This window comes from Bos indicus x Bos taurus, chromosome 3, assembly GCF_003369695.1.
Source record: "Bos indicus x Bos taurus breed Angus x Brahman F1 hybrid chromosome 3, Bos_hybrid_MaternalHap_v2.0, whole genome shotgun sequence".
Lineage (NCBI taxonomy): Eukaryota > Metazoa > Chordata > Mammalia > Artiodactyla > Bovidae > Bos > Bos indicus x Bos taurus.
This window is the reverse complement of record NC_040078.1, coordinates 75,116,211-75,144,174: the sequence shown is the minus strand read 5'-3', so window position 1 is coordinate 75,144,174 and position 27,964 is coordinate 75,116,211. Positions and strand designations below refer to the sequence as shown.

Sequence of the window (27,964 nt, the reverse complement as noted above, 5' to 3'; positions counted from 1 at the left end):
AAGGGTAAATTCATTAAGGAAGCTCCAAAGTTACAGAGGGACGGAAGAGTCAGTAACACAAGTACAGATGGACCAAATCATCTTGAGTAGTCCCTCCAACTTCTCCCACAAACCATGAACAAGATAATTAAAAGTGATGCAGCTAACCAGTTAACACAGAAGTTAAGGTTAGGTTTGCCAGCTCCTAAAGAATTAACAATGCAATTGATAGCTCAATGCATGAGTGCATGCTTAGTCACTTCAGGCGAGTCGGACTCTGTAACCCTGTGGACTGTAGCCCTCCAGCCTCCACTGTGCATGGGATTCTCCAGGCAAGAATACTGGAATGGGTTGCCATTTCCTTCTCCAGGGGATCTTCCCAACCCAGGGACTGAACCCGGGTCTCCTGCGTTGCAGGCAGATTCTTAACATCTGAGCTACCAGGGAAGGCCCTGATATAGACAACTCAACAGAGAACTGATAGTTCATATCAATAGAGAACTGATAGTTCAATTCACAAAAATTAGAAGAATCTGAGAAGTACTTATATTTTTAAACAATGACAGCAAAAGTATTACCTATACTCAAGAAACACAAATAATTGAGTAGATAGAAAAAAATTAATAGGCAGTATTTTAACATCACTGTGCCTTAGATTTCTTATCTGTAAATGAGCATGAATAACAGTACTAAAATTATATACTTGTTACAAGGATTAAATGAAGGTATAGGAAGGTCATGGGACAGTATCTGTAATATAATAAATGTTAGCCACTACTATTTATATTAAATTGTTACCAGAATCAACTTTCATCATAGGAAACAATATGACATAGTTGTTAAGAGCCTAACTTCTGGAGTCAAACCACCTGGGCTCAAATCCCAGCTCTATACTCCTCAATTTCTAAATGGACATAGTAACAGAACCTACCATGCCGGGCTTTTGTGAAGATTAAGTCAGGTAATACACATAAAGTACTTAGCTCAGTGTCAGCAGACAGTAAATATTAATAAATAAGCTCCCAATAAAAATTAGTTATTCTTGATTATTACACTGGGCTTCCCTTGTGGCTCATCTGGTAAAGAATCCGCCTGCAATGTGGGGGACCTGGGTTCAATCCCCGGGTTAGGAAGATCCCCTGGAGAAGGGAAAGGCTACCCACACCAGTATTCTGGCCTGGAGAATTCCACGGACTATACAACCCATGGGGGTCACAAAGAGTCGGACACGACTGAGAAACTTTCGCTTTCACTAATTATTATAATATCTTAGTGTTTACAAAATACAATCTAAATTTCACTAGCATAAAAAGCTCTGAAAGGGCTGGCTACTGCTACACACCCAATATCATTTGTTACTTCTACTCTTCTGCTACATCACTTTTTGTTCTGAGCCATATTAAACTTCTTGAAGGGTCCCAAACACATCATTTTCTCATATCCTTGGGCATTAATACATGCTACTTGCTCTACATAGGATGCCATGTCCCTGTGTGTTCCAAGCCTCAGTTTCAGAGCTACCTCCTCTACCTTCAAGTAATCTCTGGAAATACCTATGTATGCACTGTGCTTCCTCTATAGCAATAAGAACTATTTATTTGCATATTTGTCTTCCTACTAGGCTACAGGTTTCTTAAAATAGTTAAAAAGAACAAAAAAATGTAGACATCAGTTGTGAAAATTCTAAAAAGGCAACATCACTTTTAACTCTAAGTGGAACTAAGTGACAATAAACCTGGATATTTAAATGAAGAAAAAGCATACAGCCTTTTTGTTTGTCTCTTTATTCTCTAGTAATCTCTAGTATTCTCTAGGAAGATCTACAAATTTTCTACAGAATAATTGTGAGTAAGATGTTTCTTACCTATTAAAGGAAAGGTTGATTGTTTGTAGCCCTGTCAAAGATTCCATTTCTTCAGGCAAAGAACTTAAAAAATTATTCCTAAATTAGAGAGAAAAAGATGATTTACAAAATTTGAAAATTTGTCCAAATTTATAATTAAAGTATTGATCGGACAAAAATTTATATAGCTCAGTTTGTCAATTCTTGATTTCATTAAGACTGTGTCCTGAGAATTCTGAATCAGTCAGCAGCTTTAAGTGTTTGATCAATGGGCCTAATTCTAATACCAAAGTGCAACCAACTGGTGATGCAAACAACTCTTTAGTAATAGATTTAACAGAATGAACACTGTAAACTAATCCCTTATCTACTTCAAATTGCAATCAGCAATACTTTCCACAGTCAGAGCCCTTTAGGTCATGCCTATAAATACTATATTATTTGACATCACAAGTATTTTACGTATTTGATTAATACAAATATTTCATATATAGAATAATTGAAGAATAACTGAAAAATTACATAAAAAGAGGAAACAGAAATGCAAAGAGATTCTGTATATTTAGAAACTTAGAGTTTTCTACTATATAAGTATTAAGGAAGACTATTTCTACTTTTAGTTTAGAATTTTAATTTGCACAATGTGTAACTTTTCAAGATCTTACAACAGAACACAGAAGTAAAGGGAATCTCATTTACCACTAAAATGATCTCGGAAAAAATTTAGAAGGTTAACAAGAAGGTAGAAATATTCTAGAGGTCATAGCAACATTTGGTTGCTAAGTCATGTCCTACTCTTTGTGACCCCACGGACTGTAGCTCACCAGGCTTCTCTGTCCATGGGATTTTCCAAGCAAGAATACTAGAGTGGGTTACCATTTCTTTCTCCAGGGGATCTTCCCAACCCAGAGACTGAATGCCCATCTCCTGCATCTGTCGAATCCACAGGTGGATTCTCTACCACTGACCCACCAGAGAGAAGCCCCAAAACTACCAATAGAAAACATTTGTGAGAAAATTATCTCCAACTAGATGATTATCTATCACACTGAGTAATTTTCTCTAACCTATATTTTTGCATTCAGAAGTGAAGCCTAATATATTAATATGCCATACTTTGTACAACTCAACATATGTCCTTTTTTCTTTTCTCTGTATTTTTCTCCATTATTGTCTTTATTAATCCATGCTGAATACCAACTGATGGTCTATATCTTCTCCTAGAGTCTTATACATACTGATATCAAACATAAAAGCATATTTTAGTCACTTAATTAGAAATTTCCAGGTACAGTTATAGACAGAGGCACACACATCGATAGACACACACACACACAAGGATGGGATGAAAAGAAATAAAGTCAGCAGCACTGGAGCAGGGATTCATCCTCACTGCTCCATTTGATACTGAACTAAAATGTGCTTTTAAACTGTTTTGCCAGTGTAACTGTCCGTGGAAAATAGAAATAATTCCACATTTAGCAAGAGCATACATGCTAATATACTTGTTTTAACTGCGTAAGGAAAAAATTTTTGTCTCTGTATGAAGACTAAATCTTCGAACAGATATAATTAGCTTATTGTAATTTAACTATTGTGTGAGTGGAGCAAGAGCAGGTACATTTTAATAAACTAAAACCACACCTAGTAACAACATACATGAGAAGTCAGAAGCCCAGGTAATAGAAATATACTTCACAAACCAAGCTTTAAAGCCTAAGAAAATAAATGACTATCTGACCCTGAAATACCTATTATCACCCTCAAAAACCTGTGACACTTCTGATCCTGTCACTTAAACTTAGGACATATTTAAATTAAACTTCCTATTACCTCTGTAGAGCCTTAAATAGTTTCCTTTATTTTTGCTATCAATCATAGTGTTATCTTGCCTTGTGTGGTTAATATATTTTGAAACCAAATAGGTTGTTTTTATGATAAAGTCATGCTAGCTATTGTGCCAGCATAGCATTTGGACAGTTTTATGTTAAAAAAGAAAAAAGCAATATGAAGTAAATACTTTCCATGTGCTATTTTAATTTTGCTTAAGTATGACTCTAATAAAGTGTATTTCCTAATATTTTAAATAATTGTCTTATCACATAACTTCAAATGACATCTGATTAAACTATTTCCTAAATGCTTACTTTTAGATTACTCCTAAAATTTTATTAATAAAGACCAATTTTGTTTCTTAGGAAAACATGAGGGAAAGGGCAAAAATCAGGTAAAATACAAATTATTATTAAAAAAGGGAAGCAATAGTATCAATAAATACCTGAGATCTAAAAAAGTCAATTTTTGAAGTGTACATAATTCCAAGGATATAAAGGAAAGCTTATTAAAACTGAGATTGACATCAGAAACCATTTCCTTCAGTTCCACAATCCTGAAACAATAATAATTTTAAATATTAATACTTGAATTCACTGTCAAAACTTTAAAACTACAAGCTGACCATAGAGAAAAAAAGCTTATATTATTTTTGCTAATTAAGATTTTCTGTAACTTTTACTTTTCTCACAAAAAATCCCAGTCAGTTTGGATGTGTAACTGATAAAAATAGATTTTTAAAAACAGCTGTAATATTATCTGTCCAGGAATTTCTATTGGACTTTAAATGTATGTTGAAGTTTAAGAAACCATTCAGTCTGTTTAAACTAATTATGGACTCACTGCACTTCCCGCCAAAATCTAGGCAATACTTTATTAATTCCTATCTCAGGAAATACTTAAGTAAATTGTACCAAATCCCTCAAATATTAACAATGTAAGGTATTTTACGTATACTTCCTAAGTAAAAAACTATTAAAAATAATTATTATTGCAACTAAGATGCAAGTACAACTGAGAATGAGTCACAGCTTAATAGAAATAGCATCATGAATAGTTCTTACCTTTTGGGAATTTCACACAGCTGATTCTTACTGAAGTTAATCGAAGTGATAATGTTACTTTTTACCGCATCAAACACTTCATCAGGAATCAAAGCTGTCTGTTTATCACTAAATGAAAAATGGTTTAAAGATGCATCATTCTGGGACTTCCCTCGTGGTCCAGTGCCTAAGACTCCACGGTCCCAATGCAGTAGGCCCTGGTCAGGGAACTAGATCCTGCATGCCCCAACTAAGACTGAAGATCCAGAGAGCCTAAACTAAAACCTGGTGCAACCAAACAAACCATTTTTTTAAAAAGTGCATCATTCTTAGCAATCTGGAAAGACATGATTATTGCTGTTCATTTTAAAGGCCTTTAAAGATTTCATAAGGAGATTTTTCAAGGTAGTTTATTATGAAGCTCTGTAAAGAATACCACAAAAACCTACCAACTCACAAAATGTTAGGAATTCAGACACCCTATTGTGTCATAACACCTTGTGTCACACCTTTGGTGTGACATAAACTCACAGTCATAAACTCAATATGAACAAAAACAGATACCTTTAAAGTCTAAGATGTCCAACAGTCATAACAGTGAAGGAACAGTATTTGGGATTCCTGTACCCTAAATCTTTAATTTTAAAAACTATCTCACCTCCTGTCTTAAAAATCTCTTAATAGAGTTTAGCTGTCAACTTTCTTTGGATACAGAGTTAACTGCAGACAACAACCAATTTTTAAAAGTTCAACACGATACTAAACTAGTTTTCTCATAACCTAAACAGTTTCTCCCTCACTTAGCATGTGACAAAGTACACAGGGTTATGGCCTTGGACTAAACTATTTCTGGTTCTTTCATTAATATACTTTGTTAATTTACCTTCCTTAAACCTCAGTTCTATGAAGTTAGAATCTAAAGGCATTTTCTTTTCATTAAATTTCATTACATTTCTTTTCCATTAAAATTTTCAGTTATATTTTCAATAAAATATAATTTTAGTAAGAAAGTACAGTAGAACTCTGACATTTGCAAATTTAACAATTTGATATTATAATTGGGCATTATGCTTATGTTCTTCTTTTACAATTTTTAATTCCTAACCTCATCCACTAAAAAGAATCTTCAGAGGAATTCCAAAAATGAACTGTATGAACAAGAAAAAAATATTACATATAATGTGTGATACTGGAGAACTGTATGAGAAAAGCACTATAATACAGAAAGATAAAAAGTCTAAATTTCACCGTCATTATGCTTCCACTTTTGCTTTTGGGTTCCATTTTCTGCTGTGCAGATGGAGCACTTTTACCTTTTTGATCAGAATTGCTCAAGTCACAGAGAACTGATTTATCCAAATTAAAGTTTGAAGAGTTATGCTATTTTAAAAACTTCAGTTGAAGGCATTTATGCCTTAAGATTGGGAAATAATTTATACTTTAAATAGAATACTTCTGTCCAATTCAAGTCTCCAAGGAAAACAAATTACAATAAATTTAGAATCAAAACAATCTAAGATGTATGGTCTTAAGTGCTACCTTTATTATGCTTTTGTGGTATCGATGCCTTTAAAGAATGGGAATGATTAACCCCACCAAAAAAAAAAAAGTATCAATACTACTTTATAGATTGCTTAAAACAATTAAAAGAAAGAGCATATATAAAGTAGCACAGTGTTCAGCATAGACGAGAAACTCAATAAACTCAATAAATCATATCCATGCAGAGTAGAGGGAGTGGAAGCCAGAGATAAAAGGAATTCTAAGCTAAGAAATTCCAAGACAGGACTCAAGTCTGTCTGAACATTTGGTATATTACAAAACCTAACATAGAATTTGATACCTAGTAGGTTCCAAAAATATCTACTGAATAAATGGGTATGCTGCTGCTGCTGCTAAGTCGATTCAGTCGTGTCCGACTCTGTGCGACACCACAGATGGCAGCCCACCAGGCTCCCCCGTCCCTGGGATTCTCCAGGCAAGAACACTGGAGTGAGTTGCCATTTCCTTCTCCAGAATAAATGGGTATATTATGTGTAAAATAGAACATGCTAAATTACTACACTAGTATGCTATGAAAAGGACACAACTACAACGATGGATGAGTACTATCTTGTATTACAGTGTCAAAGAAGGAAGGCTTAGAGTAGTGATTTCTATGTGAATGAAACACAGCAAATATGAAATGGAGACTGTATCCTGACTGCTGAGGAGGTAGTACCCACTGATACTACACATTAAGGAAAAGAGGCCAGGAACTGATGATGATTCTGTGGATAACTGAATAAACCTTGTCACTATCTAACTTGAGAATGTACTCTTTTCAATACAATACCAAAGCATGAACTAATCACTGAAAGACTTCTGACTGTACTGGCTGTTTTTATCACTGTTGCCTTAGACAGTACTGAAGAATACTTGACAATCACTTCCAATTTCTGCATAAGTATCTTCTTTCTCCAGTCAAACACATGCCCATAATATACAAATATCATTAGGCTTCTGCCTCGGTTTACATACCAACATTGTAACTGTTACAGGTTTAATATATGTGCCACTCAGGGAGAAATATCAATCACCTCAGATATGCAGATGACACCACCCTTATGGCAGAAAGTGAAGAGGAACTAAAAAGCCTCTTGATGAAAGTGAAAGTGGAGAGTGAAAAAGTTGGCTTAAAGCTCAACATTCAGAAAACGAAGATCATGGCATCTGGTCCCATCACTTCATGGGAAATAGATGGGGAAACAGTGGAAACAGTGTCAAACTTTTTTTCTGGGCTCCAAAATCACTGCAGATGGTGACTGCAGCCATGAAATTAAAAGACGCTTACTCCTTGGAAGGAAAGTTATGACCAACCTAGACAGCATATTCAAAAGCAGAGACATAACTTTGCCAACAAAGGTTCGTCTAGTCAAAGCTATGGTTTTTCCTGTGGTCATGTATGGATGTGAGAGTTGGACTGTGAAGAAGGCTGAGCGCCGAGGAATTGATGCTTTTGAACTGTGGTGTTGAAGAAGACTCTTGAGAGTCCCTTGGACTGCAAGGAGATCCAACCAGTCCATTCTGAAGGAGATCAGCCCTGGGATTTCTTTGGAAGGAATGATGCTAAAGCTGAAACTCCAATACTTTGGCCACCTCATGGGAAGAGTTGACTCATTGGAAAAGACTCTGACGCTGGGAGGGATTGGGGGCAAGAGAAGAAGGGGACGACAGAGGATGAGATGGCTGGATGGCATCACTGACTCAATGGATGTGAGTCTCAGTGAACTCCGGGAGTTGGTGATGGACAGGGAGGCCTGGCGTGCTGCAATTCATGGGTCGCAAAGAGTCGGACACGAGTGAGGGACTGATCTGATCTGATCTGAGAGCACATTATTATAACATATTATTTGACTTGAATTCAGATATATAAACAGAGTACAACCTCTCAAGCTTTGTCTGCTTGAGGTATTCATTAAATAAATGATACTTACACTTTTTAGTTACCAATATATGACCTCCCTCCAATATAAAATTTTCTCTGGATGCTGGTTACTGAGTCAGAAAATCTTATTACGAAACAATACTGCGTCTCGTATTTTACAATTATAAAATATTATAAAAAATTTACTATTAACCATATATTGACCTCCTTAAGCATGATAAATACAAATCACCTAAGGAATGGACTTAAATTCATCGTATATGCTTCTACCTCATCACTTTTTTTGCAATCGCTATTATTCTAAGTACTAATGCACTCTGATGAATTCTTCACCAACTGTCCTTTTTTCTGAAGAATTATTTCTGAAAGTTACCTATGTGTTTTACAACATTTAAGAAAATGAATTACATACCTATAGTCTAACATTTTTAATGTGATGATGGTGTGCACATTGACTCTAGATTCACTTGGCAGCGTCATGGCAGTCTCAATAACAGAATCATTTTGGCTAGGTCCATCATCTGGCAAAAGAAAAGTTATATAAAACTAATATTTATACTACAAAGTCATTTAAAAATTCCTGAAAGTACTTTAAAATAGTACATATGATTTTTAGATACTATTGGTGAAAATGTCTTTTCATATGCTTTATTTCCAATAACTCAAATCTAAGTATAGTTTGATCTTTATGTAATAGAAAAAAGATAAAAAGTTCAAAATCTTTTAATAAATCTTACCATAAGAAAATTTAGGAGTAGGAAAGGATAAAGAGTAACTACAATGTCTCAGAAGAAACAATGACAAGCAAAAATAGTATTCCTTCCAACGAAGGAATTTGTTAACAAAGGAAAAGTACTATTTTCCAAAAATGTCTACCAAACAGGCATCTGCCTATCTTTTCAGTTTAGGACACAATGAAGCTGATTATCCCCAATCATTTAAAATCTGGCAATTTGCATAGCCTAGTAAGCTTTTGGTACTTTAGTTACATTCAAGTAAGATTTTTCCTAGCAAATGTAAGACTGTATTTTCACTAGATATTTCCTAACACGCATACCTACTCACATTTACATACAACCAACTCCTTCACCAAATTCTAGAGACTGTTTAATGTTTAACACATAATGTTTAATGTTTTACAGCATAAAAAGCAAAACAAACAAAAATCATCCACAATTAAAAGAAATGGCTTTGTGATTTTTTGGCGAAAGAGACTTCAGCCATTTAGACATAAATAAAATAAGACAATTTTTAGCAATGTGGAAATGATGGAATAGTCCTAATAGTCACATTAAGAACAGAGGCTTGCGGAAAGAACATTAAAAAAACAATTAGCAGTATCCCTGATCTTTTCTCAACCCAGCAGGCATTTAATGAAACTTGTTGAATGATACTAAGTATATTTCTCTTGCCTTAAGCTCCTCAGACATTCATTAGTCAATAATTATTAAACTATTTTTCCACACAAATACATCCATATAAACACTTTATTTACAGAAGTAACATAATAAATGACAGACTATCGAATAGAGATAAAAGACACAGAGGACAACACTGATTTCAAGAGAAATGCTTTGCTGTTTAGAAGTTCCCGAGCAGTCTGGCTATGCCACTTCAAAGAATATGTAATATATACTGCCAAATTACATCTGCAGAGGCAGTATTAAACCAGCAACAAAACCCAGCGTTATTTTTAAATGTACATTTATATTAGCATGATTATATATTAAAATAGAATATTCTCAATACTTTCCAAAGAGCTACTTTTAATAATCAGCATCAAAGAGAATGTAAAGAGGAAGGCAATTGTCTGTTGCGGGGGGGACACTAATGTGAGAAACAGATTTACTTTGCACTATATTTTCTTGTACATTTATTGCCTTTTTGATTAAAAAAACCAAGATAGTAATATTCCATAAATGGATCCAGATTCAATGCAATCCCTATCAGAATGATAACTTACTTCTTTGTAGAAATTAACAAGCAGATTCTAAAATGTTTATGATATTGCAAAAAAAAACCCAGAACAGTCAAAACAAACTATTTTAAAAGAAGAATAAAGCAGGAGGACTTATACACCTTCCAATTTCAAAATTTATTACAAAGCAGTGGTAACCAATATACTGTAGTACTGGCACAAGATAGGAATAAAGATCAATGGAATAAACTTGTGAGTCTAAAATGAACCCTACATTCATGGTTAACTGATATTCAACAAAAACAATGCCAATACTATTCAATGAGAAAAGCTGACTTTTCAACAAATGGTACACAGAAACTGCATAATCACATGCAAAAGAATGTAAGTGGAAAGAATGAAAGTGGACCCTTATCTCATAGCATTTATAAAAATTAATTCACAGTGGATCAAAGACATGAATGTAAGAGCAGAAGTATAAACCTCTTAGAAGAAAAAAAAGTAGAAAATCTTCATAAAACAGGATTTTGCAAAGAAATTTTAGATATGAAACAAAAAGCATTAGCAAAAAAAGAAAATGACTATTAAAATTAAAAAAAAAAACTTGTGTTTCAAAGGACGCTATTGAGAAAATGAAAAGACAACACAGATGCCTAGAAAACATTTCCAAATTGTATATCTGACAAGAGACTTATACCTAGAATACATAAAGAATTATTACATCAACAATTAAAAAATTAAAAACTGGGCAAAAGAACTCAAGATATTTCACCAAAGGTGTACAAATGGCTAATAAGCACATGATGCTCAACATCATTATTCAAATCTGTTAATATACTTCCCAGTCAACAGAATCCTTATTTTATACAGTAATAGTCAAGTTTTGTTCTTTTACAAAGATAAAGCATAGGTGCTGCCAGAATCTTTATGCTAATTTCTAACTGGTACCCTAAAACTCAACTCAGAGATTACGGACAGAACAGTATTACTGTGAATGTAAGAGTGTTTTCATAATTTCAGCATATTATGGTCTCATGGATTCAGATCAGAGCCATATCCACCAGGGGCCATTTCCTCTAAATATTTATACTAAAACTATATGCAAATTTATATACGATTAACACTTCACCACTTTTCACGTTATCTTTTAAAATATGGGAGAAAATAGAAGAGTACCTTTAATCTTGCTTCGTAGGTATTTTAAGACTTCTTGGGTTCCTTTCTGAAAAGAGGGGGATAAAAACGTATTCACCAGACATACATTGCAGTTTTATATTAATAGATCATGTGTATGTTTCAATATCAAGTTTAAAAACAAGAGCTGAATTCTAAATATGCTTACATTTATAATTTCTCTTCGAATGGTTCTCAAAGGATTTCCTTCAAGTGCCAGGAATTTCAAATGAAGTCTTCCCAATGAACAGGGCAGACTATAAAAGATTAAATAGATTTAAAGGAAAACATTCGGGATAAGTATAATTCAACCAAGTAGTTGATTATAAAACAAACAACATATGACAAGCTTTACATCATAAAATAGTGTCAAAGAAAACCCAAGTTAATTCAGGCCTAAAATATTTCCTTTCAAGATAAATGCCAAACATGTTTAAAAAAAATAAGAATTGTTTCAATACTGTCATATTAGGATTATTAGAAAAAGAATGTGAGCTATAAAATATTTCCTAAATTACAGACAGTACCCCTCTTTTTTTTTTTTTTTTGAGTTCATTGCATTTATAGTTTTTTTTTTTTTTTATTCTTCCAATTTTATTTTATTTTTAAACTTTACATAATTGTATTAGTTTTGCCAAATATCAAAATGAATCCGCCACAGGTATACATGTGTTCCCCATCCCGAACCCTCCTCCCTCCTCCCTCCCCATACCATCCCTCTGGGCCGTCCCAGTGCCCCAGCCCCAAGCATCCAGCATCATGCACCGAACCTGGACTGGCAACTCGTTTCCTACATGATATTTTACATGTTTCATTGCCATTCTCCCAGACAGTACCACTCTTATGGCAGAAAGCAAAGAAGAACTAAAGAGCCTCTTGATGAAAATGAAAGATGAGAGTGAAAAAGCTGACTTAAAACTCAACACTCAGAAAACTAAGATCATGGCATCTGGTTTCATCACTTCATGGCAAATAGATGGAGAAACAATGAAAACAGTGACAGACTTCATTTTTCGGGGCTATAAAATCACTGCAGATGGTGACCGTAGCCATGAAATTAAAAGATGCTTGCTCCTCGGAAGGAAAGTTATGACCGACCTAGACAGCATTTTAAAAAGCAGAGACATTACTTTGCCAACAAAGGTCCGTCTAGTCAAAGCTGTGGTTTTTCCAGTTGTCATGTATGGATGTGAGATTTGGACTATAAAGAAAGCTGAAAGCTGAAGAATTGATGCTTTTGAACTGTGGTGTTGGAGAAGACTCTCGAGAGTCCCTTCGACAGCAAGGAGATCCAACCAGTCCATCCTAAAGGATATCAGTCCTGAGTGTTCATTGGAAGGACTGATGCTGAAGCTGAAACTCCAATACTTTGGCCACCTGATGTGAAGAACTGACTCATTAGAAAAGACCCTGATGCTGGGAAAGATTGAAGGCAGGAGGAGAAGGGGATGACAGAGGATGAGATGGTTGGATGGCATCACCGCCTCTATGGACATGAGTTTGAGTAAACTATAGTAGTTGGTGATGGACAGGAAGGCCTGGCATGCTGCAGTCCATGGGGTGGCAAAGAGTTGGACACAATTGAGCGACTGAACTGAACTGAGACAGTGCTAAAAAGTAAATGTTAGCAAATAAAAAAATTCCTAAATGAAAAAATCATAAAGAATAATTTTTAATCATATACTTCAGATTTTCATTCAAAAAGGAAAGTCATTTTTTTTTTTTGGTACACAAGATAAAACCTGTTGATATACATAAACATTAAATCTCAAAATTTATTAAGCATCTATAATATACTAGGAATTGTTGTAGGGATATCAAGGTCCTTTCCCTTAAAAACTTTTCAGATGAACAAAAGAAAAGGACACATAAAAGGACACATTTTGGCTAACCAAAATACAGGAATTATCATATGTTGCTGGTGAGCATGTAAAATAGCACAGCCACTTTGGTAAGTGGGAGTTTTTTCAAACACACATTTACCATACAACTAAGCAATCCCACTCCTACATATTTACTCAGGAAAAATGAAAATTATGTCCAATAGAGACTTACATGAATGTTCACAACAGTCAGAAAATTGAGAGCAATCCAAACATCCAACAACTAACTACTGAAGAGATGAAAAAATTGTGGCATATCTGTATAACGCAATAACACTCAGCAATAAAAATGAATAAATTACTAAGAGAAAAACCACACGAATCAATCACAGAAGCGTTATACTACGTGAAAGAAAGCATAAAAACTATATGCTGTGACTTCATTCATATGGTACTTAGAAAAGTCCAGTGACAGAGCTCATCAGTGGTTGCCAGGGGTTGAGTGTATGAAAAGTGGATTGACTGCAAAGGGTATGAAGAGACTTTAGGAAAACAGAAACGTTCACTACGGTGACAGTGAATTACACCAATACATACCGTTGTCAAAACTCATTAAACTATTTTTTATATATATATATATATATATATATAAAATTAGATACATGCTAAACAAGTAAAGCTGCTTTCAGACTAGGGAAGTAGAAATTAGAAAAAGGACTAAAGGGAGAAGGAAGTAGCAAAGCCTGGATTTGGACCTAAAAGAATAGAATTCCATTAGGGAGTCAAGCAGGAAAAGGGCATTCTAAGGTAAAGAAAATGAAGAAAGAAAAAGTCAGCATATTTACAGTTCAATGTAGTCATAAGATACTTGTGGGACTGAAAGATGAAAAAGAGAGAATGATGAAATCTGACTGTGAGATGTACTTGACTATTATGCTAAAAATCCTGGACTTTATCTTGCAAGACAGTGATTCCTAATTGTTGGTTAGAAAACCAGATGTATGAAAATCTCTCAGGAACTTTAAAAAACAAAACCAAAGCAATTCTAAGGTCCCACTGCTAAAGATTCTAATTCACTACTGTCTCTGTATCTGCATTTTCTTCTTAAAGCTTTTCTTGTGGTTCTAATACATAGTCATATTTAGGAAAAAGTGCTCTAACAATGGAGAACCATCAGTTTTTTAGTTGAAGAAAAAGCTGATAGCTTGTATTTTATAAAAACTACTCTGGTAGCATTGTAAGGAATCAATGTTGTTAAAGGAGATTCTGGAGGGGTACAAAATGAAAAGAATGGTCTTAATGTCTAGGACAAAGGCGGCAATGGCACCCCACTCCAGTTCTCTTGCCTAGAAAATCCCATGGACGGAGGAGCCTGGAAGGCTGCAGTCCATGGGGTCGCTGAGGGTTGGACACGACTGAGCGACTTCACTTTCACTTTTCATTTTCATGCATTGGAGAAGGACATGGCAACCCACTCCAGTGTTCTTGCCTGGAGAATCCCAGGGACGGCGGAGCCTGGTGGGCTGCCGTCTATGGGGTCGCACAGAGTCGGACACGACTGAAGTGACTTGGTAGTAGTAGTAGTAGTAATGTCTAGGAAGTATGAGGTTAGATGAAAGTAAAGAAAATATTTACTAGCTTCATTATGTTCTAGGCCCTGTGATACATACACACTTTATATCCAGAGCTCTGGAGAAAGAGAAATATACATATCAGAAATATTTGTACTGATTACTTAAATAGTATTTATCATCATTTTTATTTTAAATATTTCCCTTCTACTGTTTTTACATATTACTAGTAGCCATAATAAAACTGCTATGGGGAGAAAGGTAACTCCCTGGTGGCTCAGATGGTAAAGAATCTGCCTACAATGCAAAAGACACAGAAAATGTGGGTTCGATCCCTCAGTCAGGAAGATCCCCTGAAGAAGGAAATGGCAACCCACTCCAGTATTCCTTGCCTGAAAAATTCCATGGACAGAGGAGACTGGTGGGCTACAGTCCATAAGGTTAGAGAGTCAGACACAACTGAGTGACTAACATGGGGAAAAGCATACATGTCAATATTTATGAGGCAAGCAATTCTTTCATTCATTAGTTATAAGTACTTTTAGAAATATCCGTTCACTTATTATGTCATAAATAGAAGTGATTGAAAAGAATGGTCACTGTCCAAGTACTCAAATTGATGGTCAAGATGTACCATATGCCATATGTACACTGTGAAAACAATTCTGGCTTTTTAAAGTAAGTTACTGAAATATAAACCAAGAAAGTCTACCTTGCTTAACCTTTTCCCTGTTCATAACAAAACAGGTTTCTGACATCCAAATACAAAACTGCAGACACCTAACAGGTTTACAACCCTAAGTAAGTCTGAGTTTTATTTTTTATATATCTGTAAAGTAATTCCATCTCTAAATATTATGGTTTTATACGCTTTTAAAACTTTGCTCACTACCCTCTTCCTCTGCCTCTCCATCACAATCAATTGCTAAATACTCAATCTAACTCATCACACCTCTCACATTTTTCCTTGTCTTTCCATTCTCATTATCACTACAGTTTAGGTCCTTATTACATGAGAGGAATCTAAAAAGCTGTCAACACAGTAAACTGGACATACTAAGTGTGCCTATTCAAGTTAATTATTACTACATTAATCTAATAGAACTTATTTAGAATTCCCATCTATAAACCCACTCCTATCCAAAGCATTCAACCCACTATCATCATCAACTTACAAGGTTACAATCAAGTTAGTTTTGCTTTTAATCTCTCCATCTCTTAACCAATGAAAACTGACTCTTCATAGGGATTTCAAGGACCTCTTTCACATGGCTTCAGTTTATCTTTCAAGACCTAAGTACCTCACTACATGTACCCTACCAAACCTGATTCCTCACTGTCCTCTGAACATATACCTATAATTTATTTTGTAAACTTTCAGAGCTTTGTTTGTAGTTTTCTCCTGCCAAGTGAGTCATTCTGACCACCATACATATGAACCTGAAAACTGCGGTCATCCTTGAAAGATGGATGTCTCAACTAGAGTGAGGCATGCCCCACTGAGTAAATTTTTAAATTCTGTGCTCTAGGCAATTAACCTGCTTCACTCTGGTCCCAGTTCTATAACATCATCTAAAAATTTTACTTCTTACACAAAGTCTGCCCTGACTTTTCTCAATAAATTGTGATCCCTGTATCATCTTTAAGTCCCCAAAGTATTTCATATCTTTCCCATAGTTTTATAGTCATTTAACACATTCAACAAATATTTATCAGGCAGCTTCCATGAACCCAGGCACTGACACAGAAGTTAGAGCAGTGAAAGAGATAAAAACCTACCCATCCTCGAGTTCACATTCTAGTGGTTTAGAAAGAAATGAAAGAAAAATAGCACTAAGTCATGTCCAACTCTTACAATCCCATGTACTGTAGCCCGTCCACGCTTCTCTGTCCGTGGGATTCTCCACACAAGAATACTGGAGTGGGTTGCCATTACATTCTCCAGGCGGATATCCCAAGCCAGGAATTGAACCCAGGTCTCCCGCGTTGCAGGCAGATGCTTTACCAACTGAGCTCCGCAGGAGTCACTTGTAAATACAACTGATTCCATTAGTGTTTTAAGCTTGCTGCCAAGAACAAAATCTAATTACCCTTTGTAGGTCTGCACATGACACCTGCTAAATAAACATTTATTGAACTCAACTTATAAAAAAGATCTCTGCATGTTTTAACCAATGAATTATAATCAAATACAGACATGATTTCATATCATTCCTTCTTAAACTTACCTACTAATATCATTGTTGCTTAGATCAAGTCTTTCCAAAGACTGCAGGAGTGTAATTTCATCTGGAACAGATTTTAACTTGTTATCCCGCAGGTCTAGCACAAGGATAGAGTTCAGATGCTTAAGATGTTCTGCCCCTAACATTTCAATCTGGTTTTCTCCTACATGTAATTCCTACAAAACCAAAGATCAATCATGTGTATTTTTGTATTCAATTTGATACTAGATAATGAAAGTAAAACTGAAATCTTAATTTCAAATAACTGAAAAACACATGGAAAAAACATAATTTTCTAATGACTAAGTTGCTTAAATTTTTAATTATATTTAAGCTATTTTACAGTTACAGAAAAATAACAAAAAACAAAATTTTCAAGAATTTCCTAGTAATTTAAAAATAATTAAAGGCTTAATCCAGCAGAAAGTTCAAAGTTTAAAAAACCAAGGTAGAGAAATGATTTAGTAGTTACATTTATAGAACAAAAATACAAATCCAAGAGCTATACTGATGAAAAACTAAAGTTTTAAAACAAATCAGTATATATTTAAAAAGTTATTTATATTATAATAAATGTTTGTTACTCAAAATTTGTATTCATGATTTATAATAATGTTGTAATACATACTGATTTCCCATTAGCAGAATCTAAGATTATCAGATAATTAACCTTATTAAATGATAACTTTTTCAGTTATTTATATCATTGTCACCATTTTGCTTAAAGAAACTCAATGCATAAAAGTATACATAAGGGAAAGCAACCTATGGCAAATTTAAATACAATGTTAATGCATATACTTAATACCAAAAAAAAAAAGTAATTAATTTTAAACAGATCTTATGATGAGGTAAATATGAACTGGCAACTTAAAGAATTAGACACACATTTTTTCCTGGTATTCCAGGCTTCCTACACTATGGGCCCAACTTACTTTGTTAGCTTCATCATCTATTAAGTTGGTACAAAAGTAATTGAGGTTTTGGATTGTGAATTTTAAATCATTATTTTGCTGTTGTTCAGTCACTTAGTTGTGTCCAACTCATAACCAGGCTCAAACACATCTTTATTAACCAAAATAGGACCATTGCAATCAACACAATTTTGCCAGTGAAAAAATAAGTTTATTTCTATAGAATAAAAAGCTGTGCTTCAGGATTTGATGAACTCTTGGAAAGCATTTTCTGCATCCTGCTGGTTATGAAAGTGCTTTCCCTGCAAGAAGTTTTCGAGATGCTTGAAGAAGTGGTAGTCGGTTGCCAAGATGTCAGGTGAATATGGCAAATAAGACAAAACTTCATAGCCCAATTCATTCAACTTTTGAAGTGTTGGTTATATGACGTGCATTCAGGTGCTGTCATGGGGAATTGGGCCATTTCTGTTGACCAATGCCAACTGCAGATGGGGCAGTTTTCAGTGCATCTCATCGATTTGCTGAGCATACTCCTCAGATGTAATGGTTTTGCCAGGATTCAGAAAACTGTTGTGGATCAGACAGGCAACAGACCACCAGATAGTGACCATGACCTTTTCTGGTGCAAGTTTGGATTTAGAAGTGCCCTGGAGCTTCTTCTCGGTCCAACCACCTAGCTGGTCATTGCTGGTTGTCGTATAAAATACACTTTTGGTCAAAAGTCACAATCTGATCAAGAAATGATTCATTGTTGCACAGAATAAGAGAAGACACTTCAAAAAGATGATTTTTTTGATTTTCAGTCAGCTCATAAGGCATCCACTTACTGAACTTTTTCACCTTTCCAATTTGCTTCAAATGACAAAAACCGTAGAATGGTCAACAATGAGTTCTTCAACAACTTCTCATGTAGTTTTAAGACGATCAGCTTTAATGATACTCTCAATTGGTTGTCACCTTCTGATGGCTGGCCACTATGCTCTGCATCTTCAAGGCTCTCATCTCTTCTGCAAAACTTCTTGAACCACCACTGCACTGTATGTTCGGTAGCAGTTCCTGGGCCAAATGCATTGTTGATATTGATGTGGCGAGCTGTTTCCGCTGCTTTCCGACCCATTCTAAACTCAAAAAAATTGCTTGAATTTGCTCTTTGTCTAACATCATTTCTATAGTCTAAAATAATTATAAAATAAACAGCAAGCAATGTCATTAGCAAAAATATGAAGAAACGTACATTAAAATGATATATAACATAACCATTTATTTAAGAATGTATTCCAATACCAACTGGCAAAGTTCAACAATGCAAAACCACAATTACTTTTGCACCAACCTAATACTACTTCTTGAGTTATAAACTACCCTCCAGATGAAATGGCCAAATTTTTAAAACTGATTATTTCTTTTAAAAAAAAAATCTGTTATTAACAATACCATTAATATATTCAATCATAATAAAATTCTCAAAGATAAAATTATAAGAAAAAAACACATAACTAATACATATTCTCAATGTAAAATAAGTTTAAGTTTTCATTTTCATGATTAACTTTCAGAAAATTTATCTTAAACAACTGAATAGTACCTTTAATAGTTTACAAGAAGGAAATTCTGGTAGAAAACGTAATTTATTCCTTCTCAAATATAGCAATTCTAGTGATTCCATGCTGGCCAATTCAGGAGGAATAGTTTCCAAGAGATTTGAATTACAATCCAAATGCTTTAATCCTGTAATACATATTTAGTGAAACACAAAGATACTTCAATAGAGAAAAATATTGGTTTACATCTCTCTTACCTCCTGAATATCTCATAAAAGGCAGAATGGAAAACAAAAACAGAAGAAAAATAAAGGTCTTATTTTCCTTAAGACTTCAATAAGCAATTTCTCCCTAATCCATATTGCAGATTCTCCACTTACTGCTGTTGTTGTTGATTTAGTCACTAAGTTGTGTCCGACTCTTTTATGACCCCATGGACTAACTGTAGCCCACCAGGCTCCTCTGTCCATGGGATTTCCCAGGCAAGAATACTGGAATGGTAGCCATTTCCTTCCTTCTTCGATCTTCCCAACCCAGGGATCGAACCCACACCTTCTATGCCATTAGGTGGATGCACTACCACTGAGTCACCAGGGAAGCCTTCTTTCACTTATATTTTCCACTATTCTCAACCTTATAGTTTGAATAGGAAATATATATTTTACAACTTTTTTTCATGTACCTTGAGCTTATCAATTTTAATGTAATTCAAGACTGAATTGATATATTTAGACTACTTTCAGTGTTTACAGAAACTAACGGCTTTTCTAAACAAATTTAATAGTACTTCAATTTATAATATGACAATTCACGTATTATTTGGCTACAGCACTGAGGAAAATGTCATAATCCAATCCACACTAAATCCAGTAAATTCTATAAAGAAGTTTGTTTTACATCTAGAAACTAGTTTTCACAAGTTTCTGCATTTAAGAGCACTGGTTAAGAATACAAGTAGCATGTAGCAGAAAAAGCAAGAGGGATGAACTAAGAAGATGAAAACCCTGGCTTTACACTTTGCTGTATAATTTCTAAACCTAGGTTCCTGAATCTTTAAAATGTAAATAATACGCATCCCCATTAACTTCTAAAACTATTTGATGGCAAAATAATATATTTTAAAGCATTTTGAATTACAAAGAACCATACAAATGTTAGAAACTAGAATCTCGGTCGTGAATAGCAGAAAAAACAACTAAATGTCCTACTGATGATAGCTTAAAAGTATCTTTGTAATGGCTAAAGCACAGAAAATACCTGAGACTAACTATATATTAGAAAACCTTCTATAAATTTAAAGCATTTTTCTATTGATTTCAACATCTATTCTTATTGCTCAATATTTCTACTCAGTTTAAAAAAAAAAACAAAAAACACATGCTTCTGGCATACTCATTCCAGGTATAGTATTTTCTGTTCAGCTCTATTTTCTAATACCTTTATTGAAAAATGGCAAAAATAAGCAGAGTTAACTATTGGTATCACAAGTAAAGGCTCCCCTAAAATGTCAGTTCAATTTATGGCATTTAATTTATGCATTCCTGTAATAAATGACAAATAACCATTGTGCTGTGCTCATTCGTTCAATCTTGTCTGACTCTTTGTAGCCTCATTGACTGTAGCCCGCCAGACTCCTCTGTCCATGGAATTTTCCAGGCAAGAATATTGGAGTAGTGTGCCGTTTCCTACTCTGGGGATCTTCCTGATCCAGAGATTAAACGCACATCTCTTGCAACTTCTGCACTGGTAGGCGGATTCTATACCACTAGCACCAAATCAGAAGCCCAAATAACCATTACTCTATAGTCAAACAGCAGTGATCATTTGCAATGTATAAAAATATCACTGATTTTGCACACCTGAAACTAATAACACTGTTAGTCAATTATACAGTATTTTTTTAAATGTCTAACAGCACAATTTTACAAACTCACCTCTAAATAATTTCTAATAAAGTGATTGAAATCACATCTATGATTTTCTCCAAAAAGGGAGGTTCAAAAAAAATGAAAGGGCTCACATAAGATTAGCAAAAAAAGTAGATAAGGTAAACAATCTACAGTTAACACATAGTGATCATCAACTAAGAAATAATAATAGTTTGTCTTTAGGTGAAAAAGATTGATTTTGGACTCAAGACTTCTAACATGAAAAAGTATACTTATTTAAATTACTAAAATGTACCTTCTATTTTTTTCATCCTACATGTTAGTTCTACAATACTTAAAATATACTGATTCAATAGTAAACTCTAATAAAATAGAAACACTAAATTTAACCTGCTTTTAAAAGGATTAACAATCTGAGCAAAACTAGACTATCTCTTGACTAGACTACCCATGTCCAAGGTAAGGAGCAGCGGCTGCGGTTTGCTGGAGCAGCCATGAAGAGATACCCCATGTCCAAGGTAAGAGAAAACCAACTAAGACAGTAGGCACTGAGAGAGGGCATCAGAGAGCAGACAGACTGAAACCACAATCTCAGACAACTAGCCAATCTGATCACATGGACCACAGCCTTGTTTAACTCAATGAAACTAAGCCATGCCCTGTGGGGCCACCCAAGACAGCCGGATCATGGTGGAGACATCTAACAGAATGTGATCCACTGCAGAAGGGAATGGCAAACCACTTCAGTATTCTTGCCTTGAGAACTCCACGAACAGTATGAAAAGGCAAAAAGACAGGACATTGAAAGATGAACTCCCCAGGTCAGTAGGTGCCTAATATGCTACTGGAGATCAGTGGAGAAATAACTCCAGAAAGAATGAAGGGATGGAGCCAAAGCAAAAACAACACCCAGTTGTGGATGTGACTGGTGATAGAAGCAAGGTTCAATGCTGTAAAGAGCAATATTGCATAGGAACCTGGAATGTTAGGTCCATGAATCAAGGCAAATTGGAAGTGGTCAAACAGGAGATGGCAAGAGTGAACATCAACATTCTAGGAATCAGCGAACTAAGATGGACTGGAATGGGTGAATTTAACTCAGGTGACCATTATATCTACTACTGTGGGCAGGAATCCCTTAGAAGAAATGGAGTAGCCACCATAGTCAACAAAAGAGTCCAAAATGCAGTACTTTGGATGCAACCTCAAAAACGACAGAATATTCTCTGTTCATTTCCAAGGCAAACCACTCAGTATCACAGTAATCTAAGTCTATGTCCTGACCAGTAACACTGAAGACGCTGAAATTGAACAGTTCTATGAAGACCTACAACACCTTCTAGAACTAACACCCAAAAGAGATGTCCTTTTCATTTTAGGAAACTGGAATGCAAAAGTAGTAAGTCAAGAAACACCTGGAGTAACAGGCAAATTTGGCCTTGGAGTACAGAATGAAGCAGGGAAAAGGCTAATGGAGTTCTGTGAAGAGAATGCACTGGTCATAGCAAACACCCTCTTCCAACAACACAAGAGCAGCCTCTACACATGGACATCAACAGATGGTCGACAACGAAATCAGACTGATTATATTCTTTGCATCCAAAGACAGAGAAGCTCTATATAGTCAGCAAAAACAAGACTGGGAGCTGACTGTGGCTCAGATCATGAATTCCTTATTGCCAAATTCAGTCTGAAATTGAAGAAAGTGGAAAAAATCACTAGACCATTCAGGTATGACCTAAATAAAATCCCTTATGACTATACAGTGGAAGTGAGAAATAGATTTAAGGGACTAGATCTGATAAAGTGGTTCGTGACATTGTGCAGGAAACAGGAATCAAGACCATCCCCAAGAAAAAGAAATGCAAAAAAGCAAAATGGCTGTCTGAGGAGGGCTTACAAATAGCTGTGAAAAGAAGGGAAGCGAAAAGCAAAGGGGAAAAAGAAAGATATACCCACTTGAATGCAGAGTTCCAAAGAATAGTAAGGAGAGATAAGAAAGCCTTCCTCAGCGATCAATGCAATGAAATAGAGGAAAATAACAGAATGGGAAAGACTAGAGATCTCTTCAAGAAAATTAGAGATACCAAGGGAACATTTTATGCAAAGATAGGCTCAATAAAGGACAGAAATGGTAGGGACCTAACAGAAGCAGAAGATATTAAGAAGAGGTGGCAAGAATACACAGAACTGTACAAAAAAGATCGTCACGACCCAAATAATCATGATGGTGTGATCACTCACCTAGAGCCAGACATCCTGGAATGTGAAGTCATGTGGGCCTTAGGAAGCATCACGATGAACAAAACTACTGGAGGATGGAATTCCAGTTGAGCTATTTCAAATCCCGGAAGATAATGCTGTAAAAGTGCTTCACTCAATATGTCAGCAAATTTGGGAAACTAGCAGTGGCCACGGGACTGGAAAAGGTCAGTATTCATTCCAATCCCAAAGAAAGGCAATGCCAAAGAATGCTCAAACTACCACACAATTGCACTCATCTCACAGGCTAGTCAAGTAATCCTCAAAATTCTCCAAGACAGGCTTCAGCAATATGTGAACCGTGAACTTCCAGATGTTCAAGCTGGTTTTAGAAAAGGCAGAGGAACCAGAGATCAAATTGCCAACATCTGCTGGATCATGGAAAAAGCAAGAGAGTTCCAGAAAAACATCTACTTCTGTTTTATTGACTGTGCCAGAGCCTTTGACTGTGTGGATCACAATAAACTGGAAAATTCTGAAAGAGATGGGAATACCAGACCACCTGACCTGCCTCCTGGGAAATCTGTATGCAGATCAGGAAGCAACAGTTAGAACCAGACATGGAACAACAGACTTGTTCCAAATAGGAAAAGGAGTACGTCAAGGTTGTATATTGTCACCCTGCTTATTTAACTTCTATGCAGAGTACATCATGAGAAATGCTGGGCTGGAGGAAGCACAGGCTGGAATCAAGATTGCCAGGAGAAATATCAATAATCTCAGATATGCAGATGACACCACCCTTATGGCAGAAAGTGAAGAAGAACTAAAGAGCCGCTTGATGAAAGTGAAGGAGGAAAGTGAAAAAGTTGGCTGAAAACTCAACATTCAGAAAGCTAAGATCATGGAATCCAGTCCCATCACTTCACGGCAAATAGATGGGGGAAACAGTAGAAACAGTGGCTGACTTTATTTTTTGGGGGCTCCAAAATCACTGCAGACGGTGATTGCAGCCATGAAATTAAAAGACGCTTACTCCTTGGAAGGAAAGTTATGACCAACCTAGATAGCATATTCAAAAGCAGAGACATTACTTTGCCAACAAAGGTCCGTCTAGTCAAGGCTGTGGTTTTTCCAGTGGTCATATACAGATGTGAGAGTTGGACTATAAGGAAAGCTGAGCACCGAAAAACTGATGCTTTTGAACTGTGGTGTTGGAGAAGACTCTTCAGAGTTCCTGGACTGTAAGGAGATCCAACCAGTCTATCCTAAAGGAGATCAGTCCTGGGGGTTCATTGGAAGGACTGATGTTGAAGCTGAAACTCCAACACTTTGGCCACCTGATGTCAAGAGCTGATCATTGGAAAAGACCTTGATGCTGGGAAAGATTGAAGGCAGGAGGAGAAGGGGACGACAGGTTGAGACGGTTGGATGGCATCACCGACTCGATGGACTTGGGTATGGGTTGACTCCAGGAGTTGGTAATGGACAGGGAGGCCTGGCGTGCTGTGGTTCATGGGGTCACAAAGAGTCGGACATGACTGAACTACTGAACTGACTGAGACTATTCCTTGCCGTTATTACTTACGGACCAAGGAGGATTCAGATATAACATAACCCATCATAGGTGGAATCACCTAGGAGAGGGGCATGACCTCTCAGTGAACATTGAACAAGAGAAAGAAGAGACAGCATGCTCAAAACCTTAATCAATTTCTCAGGTATATAATTTTCCCACAATTTATAATTTTATTTTCATCTTTTTGACGTGTTAAACTACTTTGGTAGTATGGATAGTATAGGATGGGATGGGATGGTTCGATGGCATCACCGACTCAATGGACATGAGTTTGAGCAAGCTCCGGGACTTGGTGATGGACAGGGAAGCCTTGTGTGCTGCAGTCCATGGGGTCACAAAGAGTTGGATACAACTGAGCTACTGAACTGAACTGTTTTGGTGGTAAATCTTAATGATTTAAAATTTTAATTCATTAGGGCTAGACAATAATGCCCTGGAGAAAATCTGACTAGATGTTATCGTTTGCATTTAGCACAATAAAATCTATTGTTTTACTTGTCTGTAACTACATAAAAATTTATTTTTCTAAATGTAAGTTATACAAACTTCAAATTTATTCAATTTTTAAAACAGAGAAGATTTACTTTTCATTCCACTTAGCTCTGCTGGCAAACTCTTCAGTTGATTACTGGAAAGATTGAGACGCATCAAGCTGGATAGAAAAGAAAAACTAGCAGGAACAGTTGTAAGACGATTATTTGAAAGATCCTTTAAAAAGAGGAAGACAAAATGAATGAACAAGTAAATAAAAAAATAAATGAAGGATCCCTAAGGGGGGTGTTCAGAATTTTAAGGGCATTGCAACATTTAAAAAAACTATTTAGAGTAGATATACTTTCTAAGTCTCATTCACTGACAATTTCACAGATCATCATTCATTGACTCAGTATTTTCTGTGGACCTACTACATGTCTAATAATGTAACAGAGAGAAATTAAAATGAATTGATTTCAAAAATATTTTACAGAAAGGTTTCTGTTAGTACTAAGTCATGCTGTATCTTGCATTATGTTTTTTAAAAATCCATTTATCCATCCAATATTTGCTGAGTATCTATGATACATCAGGCAAAAAGTACAATGATACATTTTAATGATATGTTAACAATGTTTAACGATACATCAGTTAAACTGTAATATATAAAGAAAAACATCTTTGCAAAAAAGAAAAATGCTTGAAAGAAAACAAGTAAGGCTGAAAAATATGGCCATTTTCATTTGGGAGGAAAAAATATTCCCTCTTGGTTCTTCTGCTGACCACAGTAAGTCTGCTTTAACTAAGTACAAAGTCTACTGTTTAGTTTTCACTCTTTCACCCTGCCTAATTAATCCCTATACCTTACTTTCGCATTATAAGTCTTTGCTTTTTCTCTAAATAGTTATGAGAATTTTTTTGCAACTCCCTTTAAAAGACAATGCTATGTATCAGGTATTCTTCCTATGACGTTCAAATTAAATGTAAGTATTCCACCAGCTGTCACTAAACTATTAGGTAGGGCAACAGTGAATAAGAAAAAAATGACTTAAAGGAACTGTTCTCTGAAGACTATGATTTAGTCTAACATTAAATAACTATAACTCTAAATAAATCAAGAAAATAGAAAAAGGAAAAATGCTATTATACACCAGCATATTTTTAAAACATACTGTTATTATTATACTAACAACACATAATCTACAACATACAACATAATACTCTACAACTCAAATACTCTAAGGTCTAAGAATCAACAGATTACTAATAAGTATTTTGTGATATCAGAATTTACTGACACTAAATGATATGTAGTATTCTGGGTTGGATCCTGGAACAAAAAGAAAAGGACATTAGTGAAAACACTGGGAAAATATTATAAAATCTATAGTTTAGTCAGCAATATTGTACCAAAGTCAATTTCTTAGTTTTTACAAATATCCCATGGTTATGTAAAATGTTCACCCATTAAGATGGGTGAAGGGTATACAGACACTCTCTGTACTATCTTTCCAACTTCTCTATAAATCTAAAATTATTCTAATATCAAAAGCTAAAAATAAAAAGTTTCTGATAAAGATTAAGTCATAAATTCTTAAGAAATTTTAAAGAACCTAAAGTAACAGAATTATTGATAGTTAAATATTAAACTATTGCAGTTAATGATTAAACTGGATACAAAATAAGTACAGTGCATATGAATTAATCATTATTTATGTGACACATTTCTTCAATATTTATTTAGCATCGTGCTAAGCAGTTCTATGTAACTTTAAGAAATATTACTAGCTTACCCAGAAATAAGACCACTGTTGAGCTACCACAAAAGAATAAATGAATATTTTAATGCTACAATCTTTCCTGTTGCCTATGGAGTCTCTGCTGAAATGAATTAGGATTCGAGTTCTAGGATGAGACAGAAAATGAAAGCATGTTGTCTGCCAGGACACTGTGGGTTTATATTGATGTGTAACAAGTTGATTTAGAACACGGGAATTCCATACTTTTCTTTCCTTTTTTTTTTTTTTTTTTTTTTGGTAAAGGCAATTAACTAGTCCCAGGAAGGATCCTTCAGTTATGTAAAATTTGTTTCATGAAATGTCATGACTCCATTCATAATTTTGTCTTGTTTCAGCTGGTATATACAACTTTCAGAGCTCTCGTATTTGGAAAATTGGAAGGGCCCAGAATTTGAAACAGTCTTATTTTCACGGTTTTTGTTTTAAACTATAGCTGTATAAACTTATTGATTAACAGAATACATTTCTAAATTTAAAAAAAAAAAGAAATATTGTTAGCTTAAATTATTACATATCTTACACTTTTAATGCTTTAATTTATTGTTGCTCACATTTATGATTTATCTGATAATTAGTCCTTAAGATCACAGTTCTAAACTGAAGCATTCTTTTATTAAGAAAATAAATATCTGGGAACCCAGAACAAAAGTTTATAAGGTTTCCATTAAGCCTTCTACTAGATTCTTTTTTTTAATCAATTGCTATCTTTTACCACTAAATTTTATAAGAAA

The 27,964-nt window shown here is 35.1% G+C and overlaps 1 protein-coding gene across 2 annotated transcripts in view; it reads right to left on the bottom strand.

Moving 5' to 3' along the window:
* LRRC40 (leucine rich repeat containing 40) overlaps positions 1-27,964 on the bottom strand; it is a 41,190-nt gene that overhangs the window by 5,999 nt on the left and 7,227 nt on the right. Inside the window, exons 5-13 of one of the 2 annotated variants that reach the window (XM_027536898.1) lie at positions 25,545-25,668; positions 19,335-19,477; positions 16,839-17,011; positions 11,386-11,473; positions 11,220-11,265; positions 8,538-8,646; positions 4,720-4,827; positions 4,101-4,211; positions 1,844-1,921 (exon numbers count right to left, since the gene is read on the bottom strand). In XM_027536898.1, the coding sequence (XP_027392699.1) occupies positions 1,844-1,921; positions 4,101-4,211; positions 4,720-4,827; positions 8,538-8,646; positions 11,220-11,265; positions 11,386-11,473; positions 16,839-17,011; positions 19,335-19,477; positions 25,545-25,668 (980 nt within the window). The remainder of the gene's footprint in view (positions 1-1,843; positions 1,922-4,100; positions 4,212-4,719; positions 4,828-8,537; positions 8,647-11,219; positions 11,266-11,385; positions 11,474-16,838; positions 17,012-19,334; positions 19,478-25,544; positions 25,669-27,964) is intronic. The other variant, XM_027536899.1, reaches the window with a different exon arrangement.